Source organism: Diadema setosum, chromosome 18 (genome assembly GCF_964275005.1).
Source record: "Diadema setosum chromosome 18, eeDiaSeto1, whole genome shotgun sequence".
Taxonomy (NCBI): Eukaryota; Metazoa; Echinodermata; class Echinoidea; order Diadematoida; family Diadematidae; genus Diadema; species Diadema setosum.
In genome coordinates, this window is record NC_092702.1 from 14,223,453 (window position 1) to 14,235,018 (window position 11,566).

The following is an 11,566-nucleotide window of genomic DNA, read 5'->3' on the forward strand; positions in this document are numbered from 1 at the left end:
TACTTTCGCGAATTAGGAGGTCACATGGCAGCCATTTTCACGAGATACTATATTCGCGAATCTAATTGACACCAATGCTATCTTACATGCATTGCTACCCTAGTGCATGGTGACATTTTTGCGTGCTGTCAAATTTGCGATCCAACTGTAATTCGCGAAATCTGCAAAAATTAAACCCATGCAAAAGTAAAAGCGCTTATACAGTACTTAATTTACACAACATAACATAAAATGTTATGTCATTATCCTTGCTCTCATCCATAAGGCTAAGACTTTTATTGGGGAAAAAAAGAAGAAAAAGACAAGAAACGTGACTGCGACAAAATATGTTGACCTTACATTAGACCAAGAACAAGCCCAAGACTCATTACAAATTGTAGAAGAGGAAAAAAACAAACAAAGAATCTTAGTGAGAAAAAAAAAAAGAACTTTAAAGGACAAGTTCACCTTCATAGACATGTGAGTTGAGTGAATGCAGCAATATTAGTAGAACATATCAGTGAAAGTTTGAGGAGAATTGGACAATCCATTCAAAATTTATGAATTATTGAAGTTTCTGCTCAGCCACAGCTGGATGAAAAGACTACTATAGCTTGTGATGTCACATGTGTGCAACGTTATAAAGAAAGAATAAAGAAAATTCAACATATTTCCATTTTTCTCGCATAACAAAAGAATAACACTTGACTTCTCTCTTTCAGAAGGCAGGGGGAATAATATTACCCTTAACATACGTCAGTAACAAGTCGAAGAAATTTGCACTTTATTTACAAAGTAAAGTTTTGTGAAATTCTCTTTTTATATTCCTTATATCGTTGTACGCATGTGACATCATACACTGTAGTAGTCTTCTTCAGCAGTGACTGCGCAGATACTTTAAAAATTCATAACTTTTGAACGGATTGTCCGATTTCCCTCAAATTTTCACTGATGTGTTCTACTAATACTGTTGCATTCTCTCAATCCTTATGTATATGAAGGTGGACTTGTCCTTTAAGAACAGCTTTATGAAACACCCCCCAGAAAAGAAAAAAAAAATATGATCAGATACAAAATATGACGACCTTACAATGTAAATCAAATCAATGCCAAGCCAGAGATCACCATTATGAAACAAGCAAACAAGTAGAACTTATTTACTGTCTGTGAACATCGTACTTGAACAAAGTTGTCAATTCTGCAGGGCTCGACACTAACTTTTTTGTTTGGTGGCCCGATGGGGCCACCAAAATCCTCAATTTCAAATTTTTGGTGGCCCGAGAGAAAAATTTGGTGGCCCCGAAAAAAAAAAACAATAAAAAAACATTAAAGTCCTGTTTTTTTTGAATGAGTCAAATATCTAAGTTTTCCAGTCATATAGTAAGAATTGGAAGTTGGACATACATCTACTCATAAAATAACCTCAACAAACTCGCAACACTCACTTTCAGGCACTCATTCAGTCCTTTTCATCCATCCTTTAAACAAATATAAGTGCTAATTTCCGGCGCAAAAAGTTACGAATTAATTGACGTACTATTCCCAAAATTTTGGTGGCCCGAGGCGGGCCACCAAATTTGCCCTTTTTTGGAACTTTGGTGGCCCGACTTTCAATTTTGGTGGCCCCGGGCCACCGGGCCACCGTTAGTGTCGAGCCCTGTTCTGGAATATTACCGACAGCCACATAACCATGACAATAAGCAGAATCCATTCTTGAAAGTAATGTACGCACTCTCATCAGACACAAGGTCTATTTTGGAATAATGTTCTCTATCCATGAATATAAGCAGATATTATTTTTTTGGAAAGTAGTGCATTTTTAATTGACCTCTGCCTACGTACACATCTCCTGCTTACCACTAATTCCTACAATCTATGTGGGGGGAAAAAAAAATTGTCCTTGCTAAAAATCAAGCCTCTTACGATCACCATATGCAAATGTGATTGTCATTATACACCAATCGGAGGCTGATGGTGATGAAAGAGTTAAGTGGCTGGTATTGTATGTCTACGTATGGGCGCATGTTTTCCTCTCCTCTGTCGTTGTCAGAGGCCACTAAATGCGTAACTGTTCATCCTGAATCTGTTTTTAGCATGCACATCACGCAGAATAGACCACATGTTTTTAACACATACACTTTTTTAGGATGATGATCCGGGGAAGGAGATTCCCCCACTCCCACGGTGAAGCATCCATGTGACGGAGTGAATGCATCGCCGTGTTTGACACCTCTTTAAAACACGGGGGCGGCGGCCAGGGTTCAAACACCCTAGGGAACATGTTGTGACCTGCTCAAAACCCTGTTAAGTGCTCCTTAGAGGTGCATGTCAGCTTTCTACTACTGCAAGCATCCTCAATCTTCATGGATTTTGCTTCTGCCTTTTTGGTGCAGACATACAGGCACTATAGCTGGTTACATAATATATGTTAATGGGTATGTATATATGGATATGTAAACATATTGTATGCTTACCTTATGTTTATGTATTCATATGTATATAAATATGTGCAGGTATTGTAAGTATATGTATACATATCAATGTGTATTACATGAATACTGGAAATTAGATATGAAATTAACCTCACTTACTAGTTCAGGAAATTGATAGCATGTGACATACTGGACTTCAAGGAGGAGCTTGTGGAACCATGAATTTTGACACATGTTGCAGAATTACTGTCACTGGCATAAGGGAGCAAGTGACAAAGAACCAAAAGCTGAGCTACCAATGTTTTTAGATTGGAGGTAACATGTCCTATAATGCTAAGTTTTGAGCACAAACTCTCATGCAATGAGCGATAAATTCTAGTAAGATGTCGTAACAATGCACTGATGTCTACACTGTCTGGTCAAATGATGAGAAATAGTATGTTTGCTACTTGCTTACTTTTGACAAAGCAGGGCAAAAAAATAGTATATAGGATAGAAGGTTATATCTCTACAGACACGCCTGGGCTGGCCAGGTCACTACTTGTACTTTTGAAATGGAAAAGGGGAAAAAAGAAACTAATGGTCCACGGCAACAATGCCTCATTAGACTCACATTAATGTCAAGTCTCTCTATCACCAGCTCATCCCTGTCGAAAGCCTCATTGGGTATGAGATCATCCTCTGACTTCTCCACAAACACCCGGCCCCTCAGTTCGGACATGTGACCCTCGACAAAGGCATCAAACTCCTCGATGGTCTGGTTCCTCACCAGGAGGAGCTGCTTCTCAATCTTCTTGGCTGCCTCGTAGTCTGTCAGCAGGTGGTTCTATATAGCAACACAGAGCATAACTGAGTGAAATTTTCAATACTCTGAGGAGAGCACAACAGCTCACTATAAAAAAGGCAAGGAAAGGCATGGAAAGGCACAAATTTCTTCACTGCTGGTTTGAGTCCATGCAACCACAGTAAGTTTGCCCATGATCTTTGTCATGGGTAGCACTGAAACACTGAATAAGTGGTGTTTATTTACGTCGATGAAGGGCAATTTGTCAATCACTTGCTATAAAAAAGGACTTGACGCAAAAACTATGAATTTAATGAATAAATATCCAATACCCGCTGCTACAAGGGATTATAAGTATCACTGGTCATCGGGCAGAAGCCCAGTAGTCTAGTGGATATGACACCTGTCAACCAATCGGGAAGTTGTTTGTTCACGTCAAATAGGAGTGCTGGTTCTTATCCCTTATAGCAGCGGATACTGGATATCTATTCAAATCAATTAATTTTGGCATCGAGTTGTTTTTATTGCAACCCTGCATCTTCGCCCATGTGGGGGCCACAATTTCTATTGGAGCAGCTTTACATCCGATATTCACCTAAAAATGACTCACGCAAAGTTTGGGTAAAATCTGACAGTTATAACTTTATATAGGAGATGAAAAATAATGATCGAGATCACAAGATTCCATGCCACTATACCACACCATTAGGTGCCCATTGGGCCATTTGCTGGCTCAGACACAAAACACTGTCCTCCCTAGAAAAACAAAATATCTAAATACAGCATGGCACAGTTTATACACTACTTCTGAATCTGGACAAGATATTTGAAATATGTCACAGTTTTGGCCCTTAGTGGCATAACTCCTGGGCCCAAAAGATGCCACATGTCTTGTTTGAGCAAATTTGTATCTCCTGCACCAAATACTGGCGCCTGCCGAGGTTGCTCATGAAGAAAAAAAGAACCAAAAACTATGAGTCACATGGAGATGATAAAATGATGGGGGATGAATGATGGGTGACATACAACAGGTGAAAAGCTATTAGAATAGCTCACTTCTTTAAACCAGGGATCCAGACGGACAGGGGAATTCCAGACCAATTAAAAGTTAATCTGATAAGAGTGAAATTTAACAAGCACAACAGTAAAAATTGCACAAAAATTCAAACATTAAGGAAGTTATGAAAATGTGAAGTTTCTCTAATTTTCGCGAAACAATTCCAAAACATTCAATATGAATATGCAAATGAGTGAGTTGGTGTCATTACCTAACATATTGCCATGTAGTTTTTACAAATCTTTTCAATCTGTTTTTTTTTTTTGTGTGTGTGTTCAAAGTAGCACAAACACAATTACTCCCCTGATTCAAATCCTAATAGACTTGTCTGATCATTAGTTGTTGTAGAAGTCATTCAGCCAGGTACAAGATGATGTTTTACACTTTCATAGCAGAAAAATAGGTTTTTGTACATGATCAATGGAAAATTGGGAGGTGTGACATCCATAGCTCATTAGTTTGCATATTCACATCAGCTGTTTGAGAACTGCATTGCAAAAATTTGCAAAATTTCACAATTGTATAACTTCCCAAATTTTTTTCAGATTTTGATCAAATTTTCATTGTAGATTGTGCTTTAGAATTTTTCTCTTTCTGATGAAACTCCCTTTTAACTGGTCTGGAATTCCACTAAAGTACTGAGAGATGATAAAGATAATGATAATGTTTTTTCACCTTCCTGGTGGCCAGCGCAGACTTCTTGGATTTTTTAGGAGCGTGAGTGAACTTGTCCTCACCAGGCCTGAAGATGAAAGCTGTAGAGGAAAAAGAAATTGAGATGGTACTCTTCTTCTCCTCAACTTCAAGTCACATTCCTTCCCTTCTTCCTTCTTTTCAATCTCTTCTTTCCTGTCTTCTTCTTCCTCCTCCTAAATCTACTTGCAACATACTCCTCCATTGATTTGTATCAGAAACAACATAAACTGCAGTCACAGGAAAGACTCTTCCTATTTTGGTGTGCAAGAAGTGACTTCTGCTGTCTTTGCTGTTGTGTAAGAACCCAAACCAATCACTATGCTTAGACAGATTCTTGAGAGGAACTGATCCTGCTCTAGAGAAAGCAAGATGAGTGAAATCATGTGCAAAAATTGTATGGAAAATTTCTGCAAATCATAGTAAAGTTATATATCAAAGATGGTAATTTGGAGATGATAAAATGTTTCATCACATGCCTTCCTCTTTTGATGCCTCATCTTGACTTATTTTAGATGATTTTGATTTTAACGTCATTAACATATTGCACTTATTTCCTTTGAGCTTTCTTTTGAAATTCTCTTGAAGGTACATCAAGCAGTCAACACCGAGAAGCTCAGCAGCAATATGGCACAGGCCCAAAAGTAGGGCTTAAAGGCCCAGTTTCTCATCCTGAGAGCCAGTTGGGCGGATCGAGGCCGCCATGATGTTCCTACCTTCCTCCAGGGCATCATAGCCCTTCTTGTAGTGGCTCAGGTACTCCACCTCGCTCTTCAACTTCTTCACCTCTTCACTGAGCTCCTTCTTCTGGAACTCGAGATTTGTCTTCTCTGTGAAAAACTCTTCCTTCAAGGTAGATATCTCCTCCTCTTTGCTGAATCGGGGGGGGGGGGGGGGTAGGATGGTGTAAAGATAACTTTACTGTAAAATCATGGGGGACCCTGACCCTGACCCTGACGCTGGCTTCATACACTTACCACATACAAAATAAATCTGTATTTCTCCATTTACATTCATCTATCAAAATAGACAGCTGCCTGAATTTCAGGTTCATTGTTTGCTTTGAATCTTACAAAAGTGACTATATGCTAAAGCAATGCCACAACAAACCAATGACTATGATAAACAATGGTTCTGTGAGTTAAATGAGATACAACTCTACATAACGATTATTTCATGATGGCTGCTCAGCCATTAGAGATGATTATAACATACTGGCATGATATTCTCAAATTTGTCTAGTGTCAATATATATATATATATATATTTCATTTTGTTTTTTGTCACTTTCTTTGTATCTGTTTGTTCATCTTGCACTTTTTCTGTGCTCCACAAACCTAGCAATGGTTTCATCTCGGTCAATAATCGTGTCATCCCTGTCTTCCACCGTCGCCTGGAGCTCAGAAATTTCCTCTCTGAGGGAGCCGATTAGCGTGACAGCTTCGTTGAACTGCATCGTCTTGTCAGAAATCCTCTTCTCTAAGACTCTGATCTCCTCTCGAAGTTGCTCTGCCTCCTCATGCCTGCCGAAAATTAGAGCAGTAAGACATGATGCCCCCAACCTATACTTCTTCTTTTTTTTTGTGTATTATGTGTTGCAAGTTTCTTCCCTTGATGTTCTTGCACTACTGACAAACCATTTCCCTGTTTCTTCATTTTACTATTATGTGTGTATTGCGACCATATATCACAAAAACCAACAAAAAGTCGAAAGCTCAGATTATATATGAAGACTCTAAATAGGTGAAACGGGTCAACTCAGTTAATTTTAGTTTTCTCTATTTTCAGAAAGAACAATTATTCTTCTATAAAATTCTAAAGTTTGGGATTATAAAGTGAATAGGAAATTGTGTTCTTTGCAGTTTTTCTCAAAGTCCTTTTTTATCTTTTTTTAATAGGGTGATTACATTGTACGTATGTTTTTACAGGCCATTTTTCACTTCTTTTTCACTTTTTCCATTTCTTTTCCATTACACACTCTTTACTTTTAACTTTAACAACTTTTAAAATGATGATGCTACTACTTTGAAAGTTAGCCACAGTCATGGAGACAATGAGCTTGTTGAGTGTGCAGAATTTCAGCTTAATCTGATAATCCTTCCATGGTGGTTGTTTTGGTATTTTTCTATTTTTCCCCATTTGTTGCACCGAGCACTTCACAGTAAGAGTAAGCTTTTAAATTGAATCTGAACTTCAAAGCTTCTATTTCACAAGGCAGGGAATATAATATTACTCTTAACATATGCCAGCAACAAGTGAAAAGAATTTAACTGTGTACTTTTCATGAAACTGAAATCTTGAAGTATTCTCTTTGCAGTCCACCTGGGGACACTCTTGATCACAATGTCAACTCATGACCAGGCAGGCAGTGAATGGGATAGGATCTGCTCACCTTGAATCGTAGACCCGCTGGACCAGGGAGAAGTATGGGATTCTCTGGATGAAGACCTTGCTGTCAACCCCTCTGTCTGTCACCACATTGGTGGCTGGATTGTAGTCTGTGTGCTCCTCTTGAGATCCTGTGTACTGGTGACTGTAGACAGCCTCTGCAACCCACAACACAGTCCAATCTCACACTCAGATTTTATCAGATATATATTTTTTCTTTTTTTACCAGCGGATTGAGGGGGGGGGGGCACGTGCCCCCACATGCCCCCCGTAGTTACGCCACTGAATACTGCTATGATGTCGGTGAATTTAAAAACAAAAATGTGATACACCGTGACATCATTCATGGTACAGTGCACTTTGCCCTCGATGGATTTTCAGTGTCAGCCTCATGGACCACTGTGTGACTTGCATCCACTGTGGACACTGATCCTCTGCACTGGAAAACGTAAACATGTTCTTTACTTGAACAATGTAATCATTTTTCTAAAGATTTATTGGAGGCATACAGAAAGACATACATGTATTATGATGTTATGCACTGTTTCGAGCCAACAGTGAAATTATGGATTCCTCGGTGACAGAAAAAGCACTGTTTTCTTTGGGGCTGCACTCCTAAGAAAAAGGTGCTATTCCTGCCAGCTTGGAATCCATGATATCATCTAGAGCACCTCAGTGCATTGTACACTCGTTTACTAGTTTCACCACCACTCTATGAAGACTGCATCAAAAATACAGCTCTAGGGCATTACTCATCATAATCATCACACCTATGACAAATTAAACAGTACACTTCCCTTCATGTTTAGCAATGAACACTGTCACATCTTTAACACTTAAATCAAATACTCTAGTTAGCAATTTGTTCTGTAGATCAAGCATATATCTGTGCTTCAGAAATAGAAAGTTTTTGAAAGTGTTTCATATCCACTCCAGTAGTAGCATATAAAGTAACTTAAGTACTACTGTAAAAGCGAAATTTTTGAGCATTTTGCCTGACCAGAAACTAGTGCAAAAATAAAAGTACATGAATATTTTTGCATGTTAAACACTTTGTATGTACCAGTATGCCATGTCTCAATTCCACAGTTCAATATGCCCTTAAATTCATCCTTCTCTTTAATACACTTACATCATAAACTTCTTCACTGATCCTAAACTCCATAAAGGTGTTAAATTCAAAGAAAAATGAAACTGACTTGAAATGCGTGTCATATTACATAAGAGGACTTGAGAATCAAATGAAACTCATCAAGTGTTGTACACAGTCTAAAAAAGACAATACCTAGAATTACTCCCCCACACACGAACAAATACAACAACAATAACGACAACAGTTTCCAGAGTGTCTAATTCATGATAGAGATTTGAATTACCTGGACAGAATAGATTTGGGCAAGCACTGCATCTATACATCAACTTACCAAATGTCTCATCCCGTACCATCTTGAGAACTCTTTGAAAAATCCCTAACTGTGGCAGGACTTCGTCAAACACTTCAAATATGGCAAAGGCTCTGTCAGAAGAAGGGTTTTTGATGTTCTGCTGTCTGATCTCATTCAGTCGTACCTCAAATGTGGTAGCTGTTCAACAAGAAGCATAGTAATAGTGATGTTACCAATTAAGCACTTAGCAAGGGCTAACTAACGGTGGCCCGGGGCTACCAAAAATGAAAGTCGGGCCACCAAATTTCAAAAAAGGGCAAATTTGGTGGCCCGCCTCGGGCCACAAAAATTTGTTGAAAAGTATGTTAATAAATTCCTAACTTTTTGTGCCGGAAATGCATGAAAATGCATGCATAAATTAATAGTATTCATTGTCTCTACTATGACATATCTTCCTTAGCCTTTGAATAGGCTTAGGCTAGTTGATTGTTTGACTTACAGTTTAAACTTTAGTTTGACTTTAGGAAGTACACTGCCTACCTGAAATACCTAAGTGGCTATCAGATGTGCATATTGTCAGTTTTGAAACCTTCAAAAGGACATAAAAGTAACTTTGTCTTTTGTGTTTTGAGAAAAAGAAATATGTCCTTCTAGCTTCCTAATTATTTGCATGTAATCTGATGTCATTTATTTATGTTTAGATGTTGCAACCCATGTGCCTGTCAATGAATATTTATACTTAGTCTTCACCGTTCAGCAGTTAAATTAGTTTAAAGGATGGATGAAAAGGACTGAATGAGTGCCTGAGAGTGAGTGTTGCGAGTTTGTTGAGGTTTATTTATGAGTAGATATGTCCAGCTTCCAATTCTTACTATGATAAAACTTAAATATTTGACTCATTAAAAAAAAAAAAAAAGGACTTTTAATGTTTTCTTTTGTTTTTGTTTTTTCGGGCCACCAAATTTTTTTCTCGGGCCACCAAAAATTTGAAATTGATGATTTTGGTGGCCCCATTGGGCCACCAAAAAAAGAAGTTAGTGTGGAGCCCTGACTTAGCTAAATGCTGACATGGCATTAAAGTCACAATGTTGCTGAGAGGCAGACTCACTTAACACTCAGTGGTGATGAGCTAGAACTCTACTTATCTTAGGAATGTTTGAATGTGTACGTCTGTATTGTATTCCCTAGTTTATATCTGCACATTGTGACTAGCTGGCCATTCCCATGTATTTGGGCACTATGATTTCTGTCTGATTTTGGCATTTATGCTGTGCCTCTACTGCGCCTGTAGAGTGTATTGAGACGAAAGTGAATTATTTCTTTTATACATTTACAGGTTTAGAGGCATTATCGCATTATCTAACTTGATGTGCGCGAATGGTATAAAAGTGCATATCACAAGCACAAAGTCCCTTGCGGCCGGGGTCCAGCTTTAGGATTCTAGATGTTCTCTTGTGTTCTCTCAGGATTTTTTTTTTCAACATACGAGAGCACTAAGTAGGTACATTTAACGTAATTCAATGATTCAAATCATATATTTTGGTTTAATACAACTTTATATCATAATTATCATTATCATGAAGACAGATGTTATAGATCTAATGATGCTCGACCTTGAATCCCTTGGATTCATCAAAATTTAATTTCAGGTTTTAAAAAAGGTGTTTCGGCGGGAGAAATTAAATCTCAAGCGGGAGAACGGGAGATTTCGCGAAAATGGGCTTTGGGCGGGAGATCTCCCGTTGAAAGCGGGAGAGGTGGAGTCTCTGTTATCGCGAAATAGTCCACCACTCCATTCACCACCATTCATTTCATCATAGCCGTGGACTTCTTTCAACCTCCATGGACTTTGCACATAGTGGAGACACACGCAGAACGAAAAGGGACCGATATCATGATTTGGCCGGTTTAGAATCTATCTAAATTTAATTGTACATGTTCATAGCAATTCCAATCACAATATTCAACAGATTCAATTGGTCGACAGTCTAGTGCATTAAAAAAAAAAACAAACAAACAAACAAACAACTCAGGCAAAGTCTACTGGGGGGGGGGGGGGGTCTACTGCGTACTCTACACTGATCATGGAGTAGGCCCTACGAAGAGTGCGGGTGCTGATAGCATTAATAATTGAAATAGGCCCTAGGTCTAGATACTGAAGTAGTCTAACATCTTAGATGATAGATCTATGCTAGTTAATTAGACTAGATTCTAGACCCAGATCTAAACAACTTGATGTTTCAGGTGGAAAGGTGATCCGAAATTTTATTCACTTCTAAAACTTGACATAGAGGTCTAAATCTAGATCTAGACAGAGGTCTACTAGATCCGAGCATAATTCTATACTTTATACCCGACATCAAGGTAGACCTACAACACGTAACATGTATAACAGACCCTGACCTCTGCTGTGAGAAACATACATCATTTAGAAGCTATGGGACTACGTGGTATAGTCGTTAAGTTAACAAAAAGGCTCACCCGGAGAATAGGTTTCCAGCACACTGATTTGCCTTTCTTTCCCATCCATGGTGACGAGACTTCCCTGAATCATTGAAATCTTAACACTGTAATAACAAAAAACACGACGTTCATTAGCTGCAAAGGGATAAACACCGACCATAACAACGGCTTCTTGCGCTTGACGTTGCTAGCTGATTATACCGTCAAGTATGGCACGCCGCCTGGTACGATTCGGATTTATACTACATGTACTAGTATTTATTTTTTTTATCTGTTTATTTTTATTTTTTTTTGACCCGCCGTGTGCCATGTTTATTACCTGTCCATAGGATTGTGTACAAAATTTGAGCACATTTGACTTATTGGCACTGAAAGGGCTTCCATT

General features: G+C 38.5%; 1 protein-coding gene across 1 annotated transcript in view; it reads right to left on the reverse strand.

Moving 5' to 3' along the window:
* The window catches only part of LOC140241658 (uncharacterized), a 56,304-nt gene extending 45,002 nt beyond the window's left edge, over positions 1-11,302 (reverse strand). The window contains exons 1-7 of the mRNA XM_072321400.1: positions 11,200-11,302; positions 8,758-8,916; positions 7,338-7,491; positions 6,283-6,468; positions 5,662-5,819; positions 4,928-5,007; positions 3,025-3,237 (exon numbers count right to left, since the gene is read on the reverse strand). Of these exons, the coding sequence (XP_072177501.1) occupies positions 3,025-3,237; positions 4,928-5,007; positions 5,662-5,819; positions 6,283-6,468; positions 7,338-7,491; positions 8,758-8,916; positions 11,200-11,272 (1,023 nt within the window). The 5' untranslated portion in view covers positions 11,273-11,302. The remainder of the gene's footprint in view (positions 1-3,024; positions 3,238-4,927; positions 5,008-5,661; positions 5,820-6,282; positions 6,469-7,337; positions 7,492-8,757; positions 8,917-11,199) is intronic.
* Between the last annotated feature and the right edge of the window lie 264 nt (positions 11,303-11,566).